This window comes from Lynx rufus, unplaced genomic scaffold (genome assembly GCF_022079265.1).
Source record: "Lynx rufus isolate CCGP_SWC_20201006 ecotype Redwood Valley unplaced genomic scaffold, mLynRuf1.p SCAF_3, whole genome shotgun sequence".
In the NCBI taxonomy this organism is placed as follows: Eukaryota; Metazoa; Chordata; class Mammalia; order Carnivora; family Felidae; genus Lynx; species Lynx rufus.
In genome coordinates, this window is record NW_025814845.1 from 29,942,119 (window position 1) to 29,965,813 (window position 23,695).

At 39.7% G+C, this 23,695-nt stretch overlaps 2 protein-coding genes across 14 annotated transcripts in view; both read right to left on the bottom strand.

Moving 5' to 3' along the window:
- The window catches only part of UGDH (UDP-glucose 6-dehydrogenase), a 34,665-nt gene extending 24,135 nt beyond the window's left edge, over positions 1–10,530 (bottom strand). The window contains exons 1-3 of one of the 4 annotated variants that reach the window (XM_047091789.1): positions 6,986–7,255; positions 1,847–2,072; positions 1,632–1,749 (exon numbers count right to left, since the gene is read on the bottom strand). The gene's annotated coding sequence lies outside the window, so the exon portion shown is untranslated. Of the gene's footprint in view, positions 1–1,631; positions 1,750–1,846; positions 2,073–6,071; positions 6,107–6,985; positions 7,256–10,294 lie in introns of those variants that run through there. The other 3 variants (XM_047091791.1, XM_047091788.1, XM_047091790.1) reach the window with 3 other exon arrangements.
- An 8,657-nt stretch (positions 10,531–19,187) lies between these two features.
- SMIM14 (small integral membrane protein 14) overlaps positions 19,188–23,695 on the bottom strand; it is a 127,472-nt gene continuing 122,964 nt past the window's right edge. For all 10 annotated transcript variants that reach the window (XM_047092216.1, XM_047092213.1, XM_047092215.1 and 7 more), the window contains one exon: positions 19,188–22,288. In XM_047092216.1, coding sequence (XP_046948172.1) covers positions 22,256–22,288 — 33 coding nt within the window. In that variant the 3' untranslated portion in view covers positions 19,188–22,255. The remainder of the gene's footprint in view (positions 22,289–23,695) is intronic.

A 23,695-nucleotide genomic window follows, 5' to 3' on the forward strand; every position in this document is an offset into this window, starting at 1 on the left:
ACAAATACCATATGTTTTCACTCTTATGTGGATCCTGAGAAACTTAACAGAAGACCCTGGGGGAGGGTAAGGGAAGGAAAAAAAAAAGGTGAGAGAGGGAGGGAGCCAAACCAGAAGAGACTCTTAAAAACTGAGAATAAACTGAGGGTTGATGGGAGGTGGGAGGGAGGGGAAAGTGGGTGATGGTCATTGAGGAGGGCACCTGTTGGGATGAGCACTGGGTGTTGTACGGAAACCAATTTGACCATACATTTCATATATATAAAAAACACACACACACAAACAAAGCTGAGCTTTGCAAATTGCCAAAATATTAACATAAAAAAAAGAAACAATCTCGTTTATAAATCAATCTTCAGGGGCCATGTTTAGAAGATATCAACTCAGAGTCTATCTCTAATGATCTTTAAAAAACTTTATTTTTTAAAAAATGTTTATTTTGAGAGAGAGATTGCACGAAGGCATGAGCAGAAGAGGGTCAGAGAGAGAGAATCCTAAGCAGGCTGCACACCTAGCCTGGAGCTGGACGTGGGGCTCAGTCTATGAGATCACGAACTGAGCCAAAATCAAGAGTCGGACTCTTAACCAACTGAGCCACTTAAGTGGCCCTAAAAAACTTTAAAAAGAACAGAAATTTGGTAAAACAGTAAATATGAGCAAAACTTGGAATCTATTGATTCTACAAAAGAAAGCAATATTCTTAGTGATACACATACAAAAAACATTTTTAAATTTTTTTGCTTTGAATAGGTAACAAATACATATGGTTCAAATTAAATCTGTATAACAAGGTATATAGTAAGAAGCCTCATGTCTACCTCATTCCTATCTACTTTGCTACCCACTACTTTGCTTCTACCAGAAGCAAAGTTATTTGTGTCTCCTTCCAGTATTTCTTATACAGTACAAGTGAATACAAATATATATTCTAATAATCCCTTCTTGGGGCACCTGGGTGGCTCAGTCAGTTGAGAGTCTGACTTCGGCTCAGGTCATGATCTCATGGTTCGGGACACAGAATCTGAAGTAGGCTCCAGGCTCTGAGCTATCGGCACAGAGCCTGATGCAGGGCTCAAACCTACGAACGGTGAGATAATGACACAAGCCAAAGGGATGCCCAACCGACTGAGCCACCCAGGTGCCCCATATTTATTCATTATTTTTTAAGTAGGATCCATGCCCAACGTGGGTCTTGAACTCATGACCCTGAGATCAAGAGTCACATACTCTACCAACTGAGCTAGCCAGGTGCCCCTGGTAGATTCTCTCTTTTATAACCTAAATAAATGAGAGGGGGGTGGTACCTCGGTGGCTCAGTCGTTAAGTGTCTGACTCTTTATTTCAGCTCACGTCATGATCTCATAGTTTGTGAGTTTGAGCCCTGATTTGGGCTCTGTGCTGACAGTGCAGAGGCTGCTTGGGATTCTCTCTCCCTCTCTCCCTCTCTCTCTGCCCCTCCCTCCCTCACTCACTCTGTCCCTCTTTCACAAAAAAAAAATACTGCTACCATACTATGTATACTGGTTTTTTAAAAAATAATCTAAATAAATGAGTTAAGAGTTCCCTACTATCACCTGTGAAGTCACACAAACATGATATTCCTATCAAACTTTCATGGTTCCAAAACTCACCCCAAGAAAAATACTGAGCCTGACAAAATTTACTTCTGGCAACCATCCATCTTTCATTTCTTCACCCTTCTTCTACTCTTCAGTTCTGCCTTTTACTACTCTCCAGGCCTCAAGTGCCCTGTACACAAGGAGACAGAGAAATTGCTAGGAGGAAAAGACTACACTGGGACTGCCAAGTGGCTAAAGGTCAGGGGAATGTTCTGAAAAGCTCTCACCTGTGGGACAGCCAAGCCTGGAACAGGCTTACCAAAGATGTGTCTCTGGCATTCACTGCCACTGTCTGTACCCCTACAGTAGAAACGGCTTGGCATCCAATTTCGGAAATATTGCTTCAACTTGCTTCAGGCCTAGTCCCTTGTTCTCCTTCATGAAAAATTCATATTCCCAATATAAGGGTCTACCGTGTGGGCACAGCAGAGAATCTGGCCACAGACACAGGTCCTGACATTCAAGAATTTAACAATTTATTTAGGGAAAAATTCAATTGAAAAACATTTATTAAACACCTTTCTATGTTACAGCCACTATTGTTCTATGTACTGTGGATACACTAGTGAACAGGACAGGTACAGTTCCTACTCTTACATAGTTATATTCTATAAAACAAAATAATGGCAGTTGTGATAATTCCATATAAAGGCAATAAACAGGTAGGCGAGAGACAGAGACACTATCTATGGGGAAAGAACTACTTTAGATAGGGTAAGTTAAAGAAGGACTTGAGAAGATGACTTTTTTTTTAAGGTTTATTTGTTTTTTTGTTTTAATTTTTTTTTCAACGTTTTTATTTATTTTTGGGACAGAGAGAGACAGAGCATGAACAGGGGAGGGGCAGAGAGAGAGGGAGACACAGAATCGGAAACAGGCTCCAGGCTCTGAGCCATCAGCCCAGAGCCTGACGCGGGGCTCGAACTCACGGACCGCGAGATTGTGACCTGGCTGAAGTCGGACGCTTAACCGACTGCGCCACCCAGGCGCCCCAAGGTTTATTTGTTTTTGAGAGACAGCATGTGCAACTGGAGGAGGGGTGGGGTGGGGACAGAGGATCTGAAGTGGGCTTTGTGCCGACCCCTATATAGGCCTCAAACCCAGGAACGGTGAGATCATGACCTCAGCTGAAGTCAGATGCTCAACCACTGAGCCACCCAACTGCCCTTTTTTAATTTTTTTTTTATTAATTTTTTAATGTGAGAAGGTGACTCTTAAGCTGACTTAAAAGATGAAAAGGAGTTAATAGCACCCAAGTAACATACGAGGCAGTATAATCAATTAAATGACAAAATGAATGCTAAAGTCCAAAGCAGGGGGGGTGTGCGGGGGAGAATCAAAATAAGAAGGTATCTACATCAGGGAAATGTAGAATCTAAGCTTGGCCTAAAGAGTAAGTAGGATATAGTGGGCACCAGGATGGCTCAGTCATTAAGTATCTGACTCTTTATTTTGGCTCAGGTCATGATCTCACAGTTTGTGAGTTCAAGCCCTGATCTGGGCTCTGTGCTGACAATGGAGTTAGTTGGCTTGAGTTTCTGTCTCCCTCTCTCTCTATGCCTACTCACACTCGTGTGTGTGTGGGGGGGGGGGGGAGGGTGTGTGTGTGTGCGTGTCCTCTCTCTCTTTCTCTCTCTCTCAAAAATGGATAAACATTTAAAAAACATTAAAAAAAAAAAAGAGAGGGGTACCTGGGTGGCTCAGTCAGTTGGGCGTCTGGCTCTTGATTTCATGATCTCATGATCTTGATTTCATGATGTCATGGTTCATGAGTTCCAGCCCCATATCAGGCTCTGTGCTGATAGTGTGGAGCCTGCTTGGGATTCTCTCTCCCTCTCTCTGTCCCTCCCCTGCTTCCTCTCTCTCTCTCTCAACGTAAATAAATAAAAACTTAAAAAAAAAAAAAAGAGTAAGTAGGATATAGAAAGAAATGGGAAGTGGGGGAGGGCATTCCAGATGAAAAAAAAAGGAATAAATAAGGACTCATATACAGAAAGGAGTCCAGAGAAGTGAGATCTGCCTAGCTGGATAAAAATATGGGTATTAAGAAGTGGTAAGAGGTAATAACTGTCTCTTTAATTTTATTTATTTTTTATTATTTATTTTAGAGAGAGAAGCACGCAGTGAGCAGGGCAGGGGCAGATAGGGAGGGAGACAGAGGATCCCAAGTGGGCTCTGTGCTGACAGCAAAGAGCTAGATGCATGGCTCGAACTCACGAACCGTGAGATCACAACCTGAGCCAAAGTCAGATGCTTAACTGACTGAGCCATCCAGGTCCCCTAGTTTTTTTTATCTTTAAGTAATCTCTACATCCAACGTGGGGCTTGAATTTACAACCCTGAGATCAAGAGTTGCGTGCTCTACCAACTAAGACAGCCAGGTCCCCAGAGGTAATAACTGTCTCATAGGGTAGAAATGAATTCAAAGTGGGTCTCGAGTGCCCCTTTCAGGGAAGCATGTCCATGACATTAAGGAGACTATAATTTAACAAGTTAAAGTAACATAGTTGAAAGTAGCCATGACAATCAATGGCATTAGTGCAGCTAAAATCTAATAAATTCCACTGAAGGAAAATAAAAAGGAGGATCAGCCTGTAGCCTGGAAAGAGGGAGTTAAGAACAAGAATGACGTGGTGTTTATTTCAACACTGTCTAGAGAAGAATGACACAGAATCTGGAAGTCAGAAGTGTTCTGGTTGCACAGAGGTGGGGCAAGAATGGACTTTCCCAATGCCTGGATGGAATGTTCTCCTTAGACTCTTTGCTCTGATTCCACTCTCCCTTATGAATTCAGATTCCCAGGATAACACTAGCAAGGGATGACCCAGATTTGAGACATAAGAATTCCAGGCACTGTAATAAAATTTCCCTACTCTAATACCAAAGTTTCATTCTAGTGTATCCATTAGTCTTTTATGAGTTTAATCATTGTAAGTTAACATCTAAAGCCTCATTAACTCTGGGTCCATGGAGGAAAAAATAAATCTACCTTCCAGATATGCAAGGCAGAAGATCAAGTTCTGAACTGTGATGAACCTAAAGAACTATCACACTGTAACTCCCTTACTGAACAGCTAGCCAGCCTCTCTAATCACAACCGGTATATCTAGAATACACAAAAAGAATTTCAAAGTATTTTTGGACCAGAGGATGTTTTGGGGTTACCACTTAATCCCATAGCCAACAGGTTATTAGGACATCCTATGCCCTCAATCTCAACCAGAACAGGCTCTGTTAACATTATTATATAAACATAGATTGAATGTCTACATGATGCAACTCTTGGGTTCAAGGAGCTCACAGTTTAATAACACGCTCCTAGGCTAACAGTTCCTATCTGCTGCTGTTACCTCAGCACTTAGAACAGTAGGCTCTCCATAAATACTAACTGAATGAATGAGTAGCTCTCCATGAGAGCCTGTTTGAGATGAAGACTGTTAGCTGAATAGCTTTAGCTCAGATGGCTAATCATTGTATCTTTGCTGAAATTGTCCAGAATTCTATCATCCTCTTTTTTATGTAGAATTTCATGCCTTTCCAGAGTTACTTCTTATCCACCTTGATTGCCAGGCTGTATTCACCATGCCTTACATACAGCAGCTGGGGTAAACTATTGATGGACCTATATTATAGAACTACATGTGTTTTGGGTTACCCTGCATTGCTATTTCATATGAAGCATGGCTTGTAGATGACAATGGGGAAATTACTAAAGAAGCTAGATGTAGAATCTGTGCAAGTCTCCATTAATGGTCACTTGAAAGTTTTAATAGAATCTTCAATAAACTTTATTATGGAGCTTGATACAGTGTTAGTGATACACTGTGGCTGACACAGATGTCTTCTGATTCCATATTCCATTTCTACTTTTGTGTACTTTCTGACCTTCTATTGTGCTGTCAGGGAAATGGGAATGTTTGCTTACTGAATGAATCAATTTGAAATGAGCTTTCACCTCTGTATTTTGGGAAAATCTCAACAAACTAGGCTGTTCCAAAACTACTCTTCACCTAAAATTTTATAAATTCAGATCAATACTTCAACCTAGAAGATGTGGCTAACAAATATCGAAGGTCCTATTACAATCTACGCTGAATATAATCGCTTCAGTATACCCTGCATAATTATCCTGTAGCTAAGGCAATGGACGTTATAGTTGGATACATCAACGTCACACACACACACACACACACACACACACACACACACACACACATCAACCTTAGTCATTTCCAAAAATTAAGTACTAACAGATGCCTGACCCAAGAAAAATATTTCTTCAGTGAGAAAGGCAATGTTAACATTATATCTAAAGGGCATCATATAAAGCTATGAAAGTAATAAGAGGGAAGATGAAGTATGCTCATTAGTTACAGATTTTATGTCCCAGAAAGGAGTACAGCAATGGGAGAAGAAAGGAGATCCTTTCAATCAGGATTGTCTACCACTTACCTTAAACTAGATGCTGGGTACTAACAAGCACATCTCAGAACAGACAGTAAGCTCTTTCATTTCCAGAACCTCCCTGAAGAAACAGACCAGACTACTGTTCTCCATTTCTTAGGGGGTTTGAAGAAACTCAAAGACTCACTGTGTCTTTGAGGGCAGTCAATGGACAGCTACTCCTCTGTATATCCGTGAAAAGCTCCCTAGCAGTGAATCCCTCCTTTCTATATACCAGAATATTCAAGCCTAGTCAGCTATCTTCCTATATATAAGAAGTATGATTTTTCAAGGTCTCACACAAACATGATCTCCTGAAGCACCCAAGGAGGCCTTCCCCGACATGAAATAAAGCAACTATACGGTGTGGCTGCCAACAATGGATTCCAGGACAGCCCATGCAGATGTCACGATAGAATGTCTGTCGTGGGATAGATAGGATTTCGCCCTCAAAAGGGCTTTCTAGCTTCGTTTTCATTGTAGTTTCTTAAGGCTAGTGACAGAAGGAAAGCAAGCAGCTCCCCAGGTGAACAGACTAAACACAAACAAAAGACTATGACTCTGAGATCAAAATGGGGTCCCTAACCAGAGGACGACTTCCTTAGGTGGACGTTTGGCTTTCTGGGGAAATCTCATTTGTTTCAAGCCAGAAAGTGAGAAAAAGCAGAAAGAGAAGCGGCTGGAAGACTCGCGAGTCTAGAATAAAAAGCTCAAGCTATTCCATCCTCAGGGCAGAAGACCAAAAGGCGATTCCCACCCTGAGCCCAAAGGAGACCAGGGTCGTTGAGACTGGGGAGCCCTGGACCGAGCGCACAGCGCGACCGAGAGCAGCGCGCACTCCCCCGCCCCGCTCCCTCCACATCCCGCCGGGACCCGGGACTTTCCCGACGGGGCGGCGGGGCGAGCCCGGGCAAGGCGCTTACCCACTTCCAGACACCAAGCGCAGCGGCCCCTCCTATCCCGACGGCTAGGACAGCTCCTCGCTACCCGCCGCGCTGCCGCAGCTTCTTCACTCTAGCTCTGCTCCGCCTGACCTCCCCTCACCGCACGCCCCTCCCTCAGGCTGCCAAGCACTGCACCCAGAGTCCCGGGCCGAACCCGTATTTAAAAGCTTCTGCCCGAGAAGGCGGAGGCTTCATTCCCCCGCAGTCAGGCCCTCCCGGACTCTGCACTCCACCGCATCCCTGCTCCTCCTCCCGCCACACTAGGCCCCGGGGCCCGCCCCTATTTCCTGCGGGCCCCAGGGGCGGGGAGACGGGGAGGGGCTAGTCATTGCTAGGAGGGGAGGCTCCGCCCCCAGCCGAACCTGGGCGAATCCGCTCGGGCCAGCTCAGCTGTCCCGCCCCTACCGCGAGCGGCACTGGGCGGAGCTGCGTGCGCGTCAAGGCCGCTGAGGCCCGTGGGCTGCGGCTCCAGGTACCGCCACGCCGGGCGCTAGTGTGCCAGGCCCCCTTCGCTTTCTGTGTCCTCGTCCCCGCTGACGGCCGGCGCTGAGGTGGCGCCGCGTGGGCGCCACGTCGGACATAATCTAGGGTTGCGGGGGTACTGAACCAGCCGGCTGCGGCGCGGGGGGACCGGAAGGTCCCGGCCCCTTTCCGGTCTCAGCAGCAGCCCGAACGGGTGGCCTAGTGTTTCGGCCCCCGAGATTTTGCTGGTCCCACTGAGCCGGGGCTTTACTCCCCTCCCACGTACTCCGGGCCAGAGGCCCAAGGTTTAGTCAGATCTCTTGGGCTAGGATGCTGAGTCCTGTCATGACTGGACCAGTTAGTGCCTCCGCCTGATCCCTGGGAGGAAAAGCATAACACCCACGCCCTCCCAGCCATATTTTCCAGAGATACTCCTGCCAAATTCGGGATTTGGGATGTCTGTGCATGATACGTAGCAGATAATTTGCAACATGCAAGTTCCGTGCTATCAGGAAGACTAAAATTAATGTATGGAGACTTCCCGTTTTTAATGAGGTTAGTTCTGTTCTCTTTCTCCCTTACAGAACTATCTTAAACCTCAAATCTAAGAAGAAAAGAAGTCATGACTTTTCTTGTGTGTTCCTCACATAATTTTTGTACTCGAAGTCAAAGACGATTATTAAATACAGCGTCATAAGGAATGTGTTTAGACGTTTATAAAGGCACATTAAAATACCTGATAGATGATGAGGGGTTTTTGTAAGTTTTTTAAAAGTTTTATTCCTTTTTTTTTATGTTTATTTATTTTTGAGAGAGAGAGAAACAGAGTGTGAGCGGGGGGAGGGGCTGAGAGAGAGGGAGACACAGAATCCAAGCAGGTTCCAGGCTCTGAGCTGTCAGCACAGAGCTCCATGCTGGGCTCAGACTCCTGAACCCAGAGATCATGACCTGAGCTGAAGTCCCACAGTTAACTGACTGAGCCACCCAGGTGCCCCTTTTAAGTTTTATTTCTAATCTCCATACTCAACATGGCACTCCAACTCCTGACAGGACAGCAAGAGTCACATGCTCCTCCAACTGAGCCAGCTAGGAACCCTGGGATGATGGTTTTCTTGACAGGATCATGACAATCATAAGCAAGCTTATGGAGGGGCTGAGTCTAGGTGGCTCAATCGGTTAAGTATCCGACTTCATCTCACGGTTCGTGGGTTGAGCCCCAGGTTGGGCTCTGTATTGACAACTCAGAGCCTGGAGCCTGCTTCAGATTCTGTGTCTCCCTCTCTCTCTGCCTCTGCCCTGCTTGCACTATCTCTCTGTCTCTCAAAAATGAATAAATGTTAGGGGCGCCTGGGTGGCTCAGTGGGTTGAGTGTCCGACCTCGGCTCAGGTCATGACCTTGCAGTTTGTATGTTCCAGCCCTGCATTAGGCTCTGTGCTGACAGCCCAGAGCTTGGGGCCTGCTTCCATTCTGGGTCTCCCTCTCTCTCTGCCCCTCCCCCGTTTGTGCTCTGTCTCTGCCTCTCAAAAATAAAGACACATAATAAAAAAATCAGCGTTAAAAAATTGAAAAAAAAAAAGAAAGCTCATGGATACTGCTTAAACAGTTTGCTATAGATTGTAGAAAGTATGATATGTAGGTGTTGTATATTCTATGCAATATTCTATATTGTATGGATTCGTTTATCCAACAAATATCTAGTGCCTATTGTGTGTTAGACATTATCCTGGAGACCAAAGATGCAAAATGGATTAAGACCCAATTCCTTTTTCCAAAGCTCACAGGCTAGTAGAAGAGATAAGTGACTAAGTAATTGCAATATATGTGACAAATACTGTACTATAATAGAGTTATCTTTTTGAACTTGGCATATAAATAGATTTAAATTTCCTTTTAGAGGGGCATCTGGGTGGCTCAGTCAGTATCTGACTTGATTTCTGCTCAGGTCATGACCTCAACAGTTGATGAAATCCAGCCCACCTAGGGCTCTGAGCTGAGTGTAGACCGTGCTTGGGATTCTCTCTCTCCCTCTCTGCCCCTCCCCCACTTGCATGCTCCTTCTCTCTCTCTCTCTCTCTCTCTCTCTCTCTCTCTCTCTCTCAAAATAAATATTTAAAAAATAAATAAAAATAAAGTTCCCACTGCAGTTAGTTTTGTGATAAAAACTACTTTTATATTATTTCTTCCCTTTGTTTTGAATTAATCATTTTTCTACCTAGTATTCACTTTACATTCTTTGTTAGTATTTTGATAATAATCATAATCTTTGAAACAGTACAATCTCAGAAATTAAATCAGAATATCAATACTAGCTGGGGCGGCCTGGGTGGCTCAGTCAGCTAAACATCCAACTTCAGCTCAGGTCATGATCTCACAGTTCGTGAGTTCCAACCCCATGTCAGGATCAGTGCTGACAATTCACAGCCTGGAGCCTGCTTTGGATTCTGTGTTTCCCTCTCTGTGCCCCTCCCCAACTCGTGCTCTCTCTCTCTCTCTCTCAAAAATAAATAAGCATTTTTTTTAATTAAAAAAAAAAAGATTTAGAAATAGCATGTCCAGGGTAGTAGCCATGGACATTCAGAGAAATAAAGATACTCAAGAGATGATCAGGGAATAAAAGCAACAAGACTTTGGTAATATTCTCCACCCCACCCCCCTCCCCCACACCAAAAGTGACACTATCCTGGTGTCTGACAATATATTTTAGTTCTGCCTTACACAGATACATTTAAGGGACTCAATTTCCAGCTCTTCAGCTTCCACAGGTACCCTTTCCCAAAATGAATATGCCTAAGAATAATAGTCCATTTTACAAAAGAAAGGCTTACCTTTTACCCAAGTGAAACCTTGTTAGGATCCGTTACCCTGGGGTGAAATTCTCCTGAGTGCCAAAGGAATAAACCGGATTCTTGTTTTGGGGCAGCCCCCTAGAGTGATTAATCAAGACACCTCAAATCTGTCTTTCTTCATTTTATACTTATTTTTGCTGAGGCTGAAGTCCAGTTAGAAACAGGACATGTTGGCCTGTTAGGATATTCTGAATTCCAAACAGAAGATACCATAAAATTAGTGACCTTGATTCTTTTGAAAGCAACTTGACTATTTTGCAGGACTACTAAAATTAAAAAAAAATTTTTTTTTAACGTTTATTTATTATTGAGAGACAGACAGACACAGAGCATGAGCAGGGGAGGGGCCGAGACATAGACACAGAATCTGAAGCAGACTCCAGGCTCTGAGCTGTCAACACAGAGCCTGACGTGGGGCTCGAACTCAAAAACCACAAGATCATGACCTGAGCCAAAGTCAGATGCTTAACCAACTGAGCCACCCAGTCACCCCAGGACTACTAAAATTTTTAAGAGGTATTGAATAAAATAGAAATGGAGAAACTTTACAGTATTTATTCAGTTAAATAAATATTTATTTAACTTAGTTATATCAAATCTTTTTTTTAATCTAATTTTTAAAAAAATTTACATCCAGGGGCGCCTGGGTGGCTCAGTCGGTTAAGCGTCTGACTTCGGCTCAGATCACGATCTCACAGTTCGTGAGTTCGAGCCCTGCGTCAGGCTCTGTGTTGACAGCTCAGAGCCTGGAGCCTGCTTCACACTCTGTGTCTGCCTCTCTCTCTGCCCCTTCCCTGCTCATGCTGTGTCTCTCTCTGTCTCAAAAAATAAAATAAACATTTAAAAAAATAAAAAATTTATTTCCAAATTACTTAGCATATAGTGCAACAATGATTTCAGGAGTAGATTCCTTAGTGCCCCTTACCCATTTGGCCCATCCCCCCTCCCCCACCCCCTCCAGTAACCCTCTGTTTGTTCTCCATATTTATGAGTCTCTTCTGTTTTGTCTCCCTCCCTGTTTTTATATTATTTTTGTTTCCCTTCCCTTATGTTCATCTGTTTTGTCTCTTAAAGTCCTCATATGAGTGAAGTCATATGATTTTTGTCTTTCTCTGACTAATTTCACTTAGCATAATTCCCTCTAGTTCCATCCACATAGTTGTAAATGGCAAGATTTCATTCTTTTTGATTGCCGAGTAATACTCCATTGTATATATGTATACCACATGTTCTTTATCCATTCATCCATCGATGGACATTTGGGCTCTTTCCATACTTTGGCTATTGTTGGTAGTGCTGCTATAAACATGGGGGTGCATGTGTCCTTTCAAAACAGCACACTTGTATCCCTTGGATAAATACCTAGTAGTGCAATTGCTGGGTCGTCGGGTAGTTCTGTTTTTAGTTGTTTTTTGTTTTGTTTTTTTTTTTTTAGGAACCTCCATACTGTTTTCCAGAGTGGCTGCACCAGCTTGCATTCCCATAGTTATATCAAATCTTAAGATAGTTTTCCACTTATAGTCTTCATTTTGTATGATGTTTAATACTTTTTATTAACAAAATGGAACTCACACCTAGGAACATATTAAGTGTCAACTTAAAATGTGTGAGGCATTGACTGAAGTCAGAGCCATTCTCCAAAATTTCCAAGCTGTTTAATCACACAGATGCTGGCACTCTGGACAGCACCTAGGACTGTAGTTCTTTTAATGCTTTGGAGCTATCCAGTTTTATGTACAAGTCTTGCAAAACCTCTTGTAGTTTATGCATTGTGATCTTGCTGTCACTAGAGTCTTTACCCAAAAATTGAGTAAGACAAATGGAGGCAATTTTGAATGTGGAGTAGAGATTCCACTTGGTTTGGTCACTGACAGAGCCAAGTAAGTTCAGGTGAAAAGGTACAAGTCAAGGCTTAGATTCCCTATTTTAGCCAAATAGAGAAAAGAATTAAATGACACCAACAATATGGTTAGTTGAGCAAGTGGATTGAAATGAGAGAGACATATATGAACCTTTGTTAAGGGAAAACATTAAGATTGCTTTGCATCACACTTTTTTTTTTCTGTTTGCATTGCACTTCTAAAAGAAAAAAGTGTGCAAGACAATACATAGTTTTTCAAAATTCTTTTAGGAATATACAAGCAATAAAGTTTGAAATTACTAGGTCTAGGGGAGCCTGGGTAGCTCAGTCGGTTGAGTGTCCACCTCTTGATTTTGGCTCAGGTCATGATCCCAGGGTCGTGGGCTCAAGCCCTGTGTCAGGCTCATGGAGCCTGCTTAAGATTCTCTTTATCCCTCTGCCCCACTCCCCTGCTCATACTCTCTCAAAAAAAATTTTTTTTTAATTAAAAAAAATTTAACAAATACCAAAAAATTACTGCTCTAAGATAAACCAATGGGAGTGGTTGGCTGCAGTTGTGTGGAAAACAAGATGGCTGGAGGAGGAGAGGTCAAAGGACTGAGTATTGGAAGGATTGTCTACTTGGATATTGACACCACTGAGAACGATGATAGGAAAAGTGCTGAAAAGTCAGGCAGAAAGTCCAGTGCTAAAATCATAGATCTAGGGATCTACGACTTTGGAAAATAGGGTATCATATGGAATGCTCTGCCAGTATGAGCTTTTAAAGAGTTGAAGAGTTTTGGTGAGGAGAGAGGGATAGGTGGGCAGCCAAAATGGGAAACTGGGAAGAACCTCACTCTACCTCGACATACTTTGGTTAGAGGGTCTGGAAAAGACAACAGCTCCCATTAGAGAGGGCAATGGGAGAGTCAGTGCCCTTAAGTAGATGCCAAGTTTGGTGAAGGGAGTGTTCAGACAAAAGGGTGAAGGTATGGGGCTTTTGCCTATGATGGCCTCTCAGTTTAGGATGTTTGAGGCATATGGAAGGGTATAAGATTGAATCAGGTAAGGGGGATGGTGGAGTGATGACCTGGGAGTCTTGGACTTATAGTGGATGCTGATAGAAACAGGGGTATAGGATGTGTTTAGATTACTCATGATAGTCTGTAAGGCCAATTATCATAGTGAAGCCATGAGTGTAGGGAGAGTATAGGAAGGCAGGATTGAGCAAGCCTTGGCAAAAACATGTAGATCTCAATGGGTTTTCCTTTCAGACATGATGATAGCACTGCTGAGGCAAGAAAGAGGTGACATCACTGGGGAAGTGGAGAGGGCTCTGTGGGTATCTCTTCACAACTCTGCAGGTAATCATATTTTCCATCTGAATAAAACAATAAAAATATCTCCTTCTCATCTGACTCCTATCCCACTCAAATTACTGCCCATTTCTCTGCTCCCATTCATTGTAAAACTCCTCCAAAGAGGAGTTGTACTTCTTCTCTCTTTCTGCACCCCAGTTCTTTCCTTAACTACTCCAGCTGGGCTGTCATCCCCATCATTCCACCGAAACATCTTTATCAAGTTCACCAGTGAGTCCTTTCTGCTGAAATGTTGAATTATCCATCCCCATGACTTGACTAATCGGTAGAATTTGCTGTCACTGAGCCTCTCAAATGGTTTCCTTTCACTGGATGCTCCTTCTCTGTTTGTTGGTTCCTCTTTCTCAACCAGAGTTCTAAATATTGCAGTCCTGGGATTTCTTCTCTTCTGTCTTTACTGTTTTAAGTAATTTTATCCAGTGCCAAAGATTCAAATATTATCTATATTCTGTTGCCTTTTAATTTATATCTCTCTTTGTGATGGAACTTTACTTAGCTCTATAAATCTATCCAACTATGTACTCAAAAGCTCCATTTGACATCTTAAAATCATCATAGCCAACACATAAGTATTGTTTTTCCTCTGTGGCAATGACTGCCAGCTGACTCCAATAGCCACACTTATTTAGTAATAGAATTTCCAAATTTGCTGGGCAGATATGTTCCAGGATAAAGACTACACCTAGCTTCCTTTGGGTATGGTCATGTGACTAAGTTTTGGTCAAGGGAATGTGAATGGAAGGGATAATGTACAACTTCCAGGACAAACCTTAGAGTCAACAGGTAGGCCCCTCCTTGTTTCCTTCCCTTCTGGCTGAAGCACTGACCCAGTGGGGATTGTGGTGAACTATCTTCAACAATGCAGAGGACGACGTTGGGTGGACAACACAACTTGAGAAACACTGCTCTAGGGATCAGTGGAGCAACAAGATGAGAGTCTGAATTATGAATACCTAAAGCAAGCATTTCAGCCCTACACTGCTTATGTATTTTTTTGATGTTTACTTATTTATTTTTGAGAGAGAGCACACATGGAGGAGGGGCAGAGAGAGAGAGAGAGAGAGACAGACAGACAGAATCCAAAGCAGGCTCCAGGCTCTGAGCTGTCAGCACAGAGCCTGACGCAGGGCTCAAACTTATGAACCGTGAGATCATGACCTGAGCCGAAGTCAGACACTTAACCAACTGAGCCACTCACGTGCCCCCCTTTATTTATTTATTTATTTAATTTTATTTTTAACATTTATTTATTTTTGTGAGAGAGAAGACAGAGACAAAGCGCAAGTGGGGGAGGGAATATTTACCCTATTAACAGTTGTAATCTAAGTCCTTGCAAAGTAATAATCCCACTTTCTTTTCCTTCCTTCCTTCCTTCCTCCCTCCCCGCCCCTCTCTTTCTTTTTAAGAGCCTTCACATGAACTGAACAGGCTTCTGTTAGGGCCATCCATGAAGTGTAACATCTCCCTTCCTCATCCCCACAAGAAATAATTGAGAAGATAAAGGCATTGTTTTTACGCATCGGGAAAAACTGTGAAATATCACTAGTAAAAATAAACTACTGCAGGAGAATTTAAGGTTTCAGTTAATTCCATGCCAATATGTAGAAATCAATTAGAAAGAAATGATTGTTTGCTTTTGTTTCTGTTTTGTTTTTCATCTCTAGAACTAAACATAAGGTAGCCTTTTTTTTTTTTTTTTTTTTTTTTTTGAGAAGGAGACAGCATGAGCAGCAGGGGAAGGGTAGAGAGAATCTTAAGCAGTCTCCACAGCATGGAGCGAAATGGGGTGCTTGATCCCATGACTATGAGATTATAACCTAAGCCAAAATCAAGAGTGGGACACTTAACCAACTTAACCACCCACGAGCTTTAAAGTTTAGCATTCTTTATACCAGCAGTTCTTAGCCTTAGCTGCTACTGGATTCACCTGTAGATGTTTAGGTCAAAGCCCTAACAGAATCTCTGAGGTGTAGGGCCAAAGCATCAGGTTTTTTTTTTTTTTAATGTTTATTTTTGAGAGAGAGAGAGAGAGAAACAGAATCCGAAGCAGGCTCCAAGGCTCTGAGCTGTCACCACAAAGCCCAACGCAGGGCTTGAACCCACAAACCGTGAGACCATGACCTGGGCCGAAGCCGGATGCTCAACAGACCAAGCCACTCAGGCACCCCCAAAGCATCAGGTTTTTAAAGATCTCAATGTGCAGGCAAAGTTGAGAACCACAGTCTAATAGTGTGCTCTTTAGCTTTCATTGCAATGGATTTATTAATCTATTAGTCAAAATGTATTTGCTTTCCAGTTTCCATCCAAGGATTTTAAAATCTTGATTGGAAACTGTGATATTCTATTTAATGTTTTAATCTTCAGTGTTTTTCTTTTGCCATGTCTGACCTAAAGGTTCCATTGTCCATTCTTATTAGAGTGAATTCTTTCCAATGGAAATTCAGTGTTAATGCCCCAAATTTCCAGTTGCCTTACAACTTAGGTTTTGAAAAGGGAGAGTGTGACTGTGTATGTGTGTGTGTGTACATGTGTGTATGTATGTATATTGGGACGATGAGAGCCTTTATGTAACAATATTTATTTAGGACTTTACAAAGCATTTTTACAAACATTTCATTTGTTCTTCACTTCAGTTGTCTGTAAAGTGGTAGGTATCATATTTGATAAGTAAATGAGGAAAGTGGTGCTCCGAATTAAGTGGGCTCCCCAAGGTTCACATAACTTGTTTTCCTTAGTCAAGGTATATAGGCTGCTCAAAATACCAGTAGTCATTTAGTTATCAAAAACTAACATTCACACAGTTTCATGAGAAGAGAACATGTAACATATTGAATGTAGAAGTAGAAATAAAAAGCCAGCTCTCTTTTAAGCTAGCTATCAAAGAGTTTTGCAAAAATGTAAAACAGTGCCACTCTTCTCACTAAATTTTCATTTTGGAAAATGGTTATTTTTTCATAAAAACCTTTTTATTAATATGTATTGGGTTTATTATTTTAAAATACTTAATACTTTTAAATGTTCTAATTTTGGACACAGTATATATATTGATAGATATAATGCATAATATAAACAAAAGCCAGAAAGTTTGGGAACCACTACTATAAGCTATATGCTATCTTTGAATTGTGAGAAGAATTGAATGAATTGTTTACCTTAGCATTAAGCCAAGCTCACACAAAGCTACTTGAGTACTTTTTCCCCAAGGCTAAAACACTATTGGCAATACTAAATATTTTTATTGCATGAGACAATCACTACAATTAAAACAGAAGTTTGAGAATTGGACAAAAATTACAGAATGATAAAAAACAGCTTTCTTCAACAAAAACACCCTTTTAATATCTTTGATACTTTCATAGATTAGCATCAGAATTGATTACAAGATTATTATGATTATTTTTATTATAAGGATATTACTACAATTATTCAACCTTAACTGTTGCTAGTTTATACCTATTTGACTCTGATTTCTTAAATATTGCAACACAATGAAAAGAATACTTTTGATGTTGTAGAGATACTTCAATGGAGAAAATATAATTTTCAATTATACTTTATTTAGCCCAATACTTCTTTAAGCCTTGTATTTTCTGATTGAACTTTGGCTAACAGAATCATGCTTGAAGCCTGAGAACATCAGCTTTCAGTAGGCTGCTGCTGGTGAAACTCTCTGGGAAATAGGATGTTGACAGAGGTATAATGTAAAACAAAATAGAGTAAAATGTAATTTTAAAGAAAAGGTTGTTAAAATTGAAGGCTAAGCAAATTTGCAAAGATATAAATCCTTTTTTAATATTTATTTCAGAGAGAGAAGGAGAGGGAGAGGAAGGGACAGAGAGAATCCCAAGCTGACTCCGCACTGTCAGTGCAGAGTCAGACATGGGGCTTGAACCCATGAACCATGAGATCATGACCTGAGCCAAAATCAAGAATTGGACACTTAACTGACACCCACAAGGATGTAAATCTTAATCCATGTGTTGGTAGTGTAGGCTCTGGTGTCAGATTTGTATTTGTTCTATATGTTGTAACCACAAAATTTTACTTGCTGTATTAATTGTTAAGGAATCACCTTTAAAACATCCAGACTTCCAAAGTTTAATGTTTCTATACTAATTAGTTGTCAGGGAGAGCTGCATTCAGGCCAGGGTCTGTAATGCCTTTTGAATGTACAGTGCCTCTTCCTTTGGCACTGAATTAATGAGTAACTATATAACAGATTCATTTAAAAACAACATAGGAGACTTATTCTATAATGCTGAACTTGCTATGTAGTATTTGTGCTCTTTAATTTTGCTCAGTTCTTCACAAACAATGCAATTCAAATTCATTAATCATCAAGACATAATATGTGTGTCTGAGTTATGAGAATATAGGAACCAGATTTTTAAGAGGTAAGACCTCTGGTATTGCAGGGATTGTAAATATTTTTTTCTCATTCCCAAATTTCCTAGAAACAAGAAGAGTTTTGTATAAGGGAATATTCCTTTTTGATATGAAAGTTGCCTTATTCTTAAAATTACACATATTATTCTTTACCCGTACATATTCCCTGCTTCCCAGACATCTTCCACCTCCCTTTCAATAGACGTCTTAATTTGGCATCTGATGATTTAAAATGGTTTCTGTAATCTAATTTTGAATAACACCCATTTTAAAGCAGAAACAGTTTAACAATTAACAAATATAAACACTTGTTGAAATGTTTACTGAACCAACATAGTCCATTTGTTTGAGAAAAGATATGCAAAGTTAAGTTTCCCATGGGAAGAGATCACCTTGATAACTCCAGTTTTTAAAAATCTGAGCGTGATAGATAATCACAGTTGGTGTTTATGGAACTTTTTGGTGGGGAGAAAAACCAACTCTATAAACTGAGATTTGGAGCTGAGAAAACTATCAGATGAAATGGCAGGAAGAAAAAACTTATTAGAATTCCACTTTCTAAGAGGAAAACTAATACTGCAGAACCATTTAATGAAAACTTATCATTACAGGGGTTCAGATATCTACTGACATATGTATGACAAACTTGAGATTGGAATCATTAACTGCCTTCAGGAAATTATGTATTTCACAAATTTTGCTGTTTTAAAGAACACTTAAATATCACAAAGACACTGATACCATAACCATGCCCAGAGCAATTGTAAAATTGCTTAAAAAATTGTAAAATTGTCTAAAAAATTTTTTAACATGTATATGGGGATTAACAATCTTTAGTTATCTGGATGCATTCCAGGTCACAGGACAAAAGCAAATTCTTACTTTGGCATGTGTTCAGTACAGTTACATGTCTAGCTCCTTTTAGGTAACATCTGTCTGCTCAAATAATTAATACTATTGGATATTATTCCCTCAAAGCAAATGTCTATTAACCCTGTATCCTAGAAGAAATTTAAAAAACAGTAACTAAAGAAATGTAATTGTAATCTAATTTCCTAAAGATTTCTCAGAATCCCTACTTCTGAATACTGGCCCTACTGCTATTATAGAAATGTTTTCCTTGAAAATTCCATTTCTCTATGGAATGTCTTTAGTTAGGAGTAAAAAGTCTTACAAAGAAATTGTTGAATAAAGAATGTTAACATTTTACTAAGCAAAATATGTTTGCTTCAATTCCCACAAAAGCCAAACAGAAAACAATGCATTACTAACGTTTTCTATTTATTCATTAATAAAAAGTGCATAGTACAAGCCCTTTATCCCAGTCCAAGTACTCAGTAAAAGATTACAATAAACCCTGGATGGCACAGACATGATTTGTTTGGCATGATTTAAACATTTAAAAACAGCAATTAATATTTAGTATATCACATGACCACTTTTGCTTTTAACAAAGCAATCATCAGACATGGTAACAAATACATATGATTTTTCATTTCGAAATATTATGTTAAGACTAAACCTACTATTGCCAACAACAAAAATTTAACCCATTATGTGTAAACGCTTCATTTCTCCTTCAAGTTGCTATTTTGTGTCATAAGCTGATGCGCTGGTCCAATTTTAGCACATGTTTATTTAGAGTGACAGACTTTAACTCAGAGTGACAAATTTCCAAGGTTTCTTTGAAAATATAAAAATTCAGTAATTCTATAAATACTACCACATCACATACCACACAATGACACTAAAAGTAACCATGGAATAGCTGAACCTAACAGTTACTTTGGAAAATCTCTGCAAGTTTAAAATATGACTTGCTGGCTATGGGATAGTGCTTGGATAGATACATGATAAAATCTTTTACTATACACAGTTCCAATGTTAACTTTTTCCATATGGAAAGAAAACATTACTTTGCATAAGGTACATCAAATCACTCTTAAATAAAATTAACTTAATGTTAGTTGTGGAATATTTAAGAGCCAAAAATTAAAATGTGAAGCTTTAGCTTTCTTTTTTCCAGATTATTTAAAAATGATTGTAGCCACAGTTCAGGTGAATGTTTACAAGCCAAGTAATGACTAAGAGTGTGCTCAATAAGAAGGCCACATGTAGAAGTTTAAGAATTAAATAGAATAATATAAATTACTAGTTAGGTTAACAGGAATACTTTATATGCAGTAGTACATGGTCTTTCTCAGGAATACGGAGAAATTTTATAAGCAAAAAAACCAAAACTACTTCTCTAGGAGCTTTGTTGCTAATTAAATAGATGGTCCATATAGAAAAGGTTAATATTCTAGATGTACTATCAATTAAGTGTACATAACAGAAATGAAGAACCAGGAATAAGAATCTAGATTTGCAGGTCTCTAGCTAACACTAGACATTCTGTTTCCAGGTCTAGGCCAGTTGGCTTCAACCAAAGCCAATTCTCAATTATTTGTGAGCCACAGATTCAGTAAATACATCCGTATCTCTGCCAAAGATTGGCTTTCTAGCAGCTTAGAGAAAAGACTGTTAGGATATATGTGTAAGCCTTCAAAGTCTAGGGGGCAAGGGCAGAAAAAGGAATGCTTACAGAGATTTAGCTCCATCCTATGCCATTCCTGCCCTTTCTGCATTAAATACTCTAACAGTTATAAAGCTGGGAAGGTTTCCAGGCCCAGCAAGAGGAAGAACTTTAAACCTCTGGTGCTCAATTATCCAAGATTTGACTTACCTGTGTTATGATACCCTTCAATTAGCATAAAGTAATTGAGTAGGTTATATTATGTCAAGAAATTAAGCACAAAGCCAAGATGCACAAAAGGAATGCAAGCAGTCAATATTGGATTATATAATGAATGAAGCCCTTAAAATGTTTATGGCCTAAAATGTAATCATAATAAAGGGGGGAAAATACCCTATGAGCATCACACAATTGTATCAGAGACTCTATTAAACAGTACAATGATATAGAGAAGTTTATTAATTCATACAAGTAATTTCTCAGATCAATACAGTGAAAAGCTAGACTCATCTGGGGGAAAAATCCTTACATTGATAGCAAAATATCTTCTAGCCCCCATAAACCATCTGTAATCACTTGCTAAGAAAAAATTCCATAACCACATAGGTCATGCCGACTTCATTTTTATGCCATTTGTATTTTCTTTCAAACTGAGCAAAACAATGCAACCTTTTACTTTTCATACATTTCAAAATTTTACTTATATTAATACTCCTCCTCACCCCAATCCATCCTATTACTAAACAAGAATGAGATAAGGGGTGAGAAAAAGATCCTTGATTGCTTTTTCATTTTCCTCCTTCTCCCTTGGAGTAAACTAAGAATTCATCAAATATATTTTAAAGTAAGAAGGATAATAAAAGATTCAATTTTTTCCTCACAGAAAAAAGACTAAATAAGTAAAGAGCATTCAAATATCAGTAACCAAATAGGTCCCCAATACAGCTTTAAGATAGTTCCATTTAACAGGGAAGTGTTAGAACAGAAAAGAAGGTTCCTGAGAGGCACCCATTTAACAAATAAATTATAGCTTAAATTATTACTGTATAGAATATACTTGGCAAAGGCAGAAAGAATTAACTTTTTTCCTCCTTTCACAAACCTTGTAAGGCTATAATGGACTGTAAATCATCCACCATATTTAAATCATGTTTAAAGTTCTCCTAATATTAGACATTTTTACGGGAATAAAAAGCTTAGTAAACAACTATTTCATTTCTTCTCCCTTCCTTTTCTAGCCACATAAGCCAGTTGTAGTGGATGACACAGAACTGTAAAATATTCCAAAGGCTGCCACAGTCCCAAGAACTAGAGATAACTGCCACCCGCAAATCAAGGTAAATGTAAATACAGTGTGGTTCTAATTTTTTTTCATACAATCTCAGACAACCCCAAGTAACTTTATAAATAACTAATGAAAAAAAAAAGCAATTTTAAAACCTATCAAAACTATTTAAAATATTTAAATGCAGAGATCTCAAATTTCCTTCAATCAGGCCAGAAATCATCACAAAAATTATGATCACAGTTACAAACAGAATGAGTGGAATGTTTAAGTGTAGGATAACCAAAAAAGCCCATGTAACTTTTTTTTAATATAATCATTTACTCAAATATGCTGTAAAAAGGAATGGTGATAACACAGGAAGCAAAAATAAGCTTGCAAGTGAAATTTCTAGAGGCTCATGAAAACAATACCATCCCATATTGCAGATGCAAAAGGAAAAACAGTTCTAATGGGGTTAAGAGTACTCTGGTCATCTTCGTTCATTTGGTCGTGCAAGGTGTTAACTATTTTCACTTCCCATATCACAAAGTTAGTCCACAGGAGGGGCTGGTGGATCTTGTCCCTGGCATTAGAAAGACAGAAATTATGGAATTTACTTCTTAAATCCCAGTGCAACTAATCTAACACATATAGTAAGTGTTGAGCAGCATGCCCACCACCCTCCAATCCCTAATCATATACTTATTTGAACTTTTTATATGTTTCTGCACAAGGGAACACTAGATTAACACTGTAATTCACCAATGTTTGTTTCATTCCTCCCTGTAGCACAGAAGAAAGGAAAACTGTGTAACAGTAGTATGATATGGAGGAAACTGCTCTCGCTGACAGCTCCAGAAGTGATATTTAAACCAATAAAGGTAGCATCATCCCTCTTGCTAAGATGACTGAGCTCAGTACAACCAAAGAGAAGCTAGAGATTTTTGTTTCTCACTACAGAATGTCAATGAGGAAGCATGTGACTCCAGATGCTGTTGGCAGGCATCCTATGACCACAAAGGGAGCTCACTTTGGAATGAAGCTGATGGTCTGAGGAAAGAAAGTAGGGCTTCGATGATACTGTTAAACAATCTAAAACACTGATCCTACAACCTTTCTGGATTTTCTAATGTGTAAACCAATAAAGCCACTTGTTTAAACCAGGCCAAGCTGATTTTTGTTACTTGCAAGAGAAAGTATTTGAACTGTAAAGGAAAGATCAAAGCTTTAGAAACCTTCAAGAAGATTCCATTTATTTACTGTGACCTGCTATAGGAGGCCCCAGTTGAGGGTGGTCAATTTTTCAAATAGGTCAAAATATGAACTATAGCCTAAAATTAGTCAATATGTTTTCTTGCTTATTCTTAGGGCAGTGGGCCTACTCTTCTAGAACTGCTGGCCTACAATGAAATAAGATTTAGGGACTATTATCTTAGATTTCTGTCAGTTTTGATGGCTTCTAAACCAGCTTATTAAGTTGAACTTCTTTAGCTCCAAAAGTTGAGGAAGTTGGTCTTTGATATGAAAGTAGTAAAACTATGCATAGAAAGTAAGAAAAAAGGCTGAGGAGAAAGCACCTTATCAAGACAACATACAAGCTGTTTTATGGATATCTTCCTCTCCATGAAAAACAAAAAATAAATTTAAGGCCCTTTATATCGTGCTAATGATGCTTTCTTTCTTAAAATCAGCATGGCTACATAACTAAATGTTCTATTAAAAAAAAAAAGCACTGATTATCATTTGCTTTCTCCTATGTAAGAAATTAGTTTAACTAAATTTCTAATAATAACAACACAGATTGTGGAAAAGAAGAAATTATTTTAGCAATTCCATATGGTGAAGGTTGGAGAAGGGAATTAGTGGGATAATTTGGTGTTCAACAATGAATTCATCATGGAAATATTTTTCAAGAGATAACATCCAAGTCAAATAGAAAAGAAAAAATATAAATGCTGGTTCTCCAAAGAGTAAAAAGGAATCCTTCAGT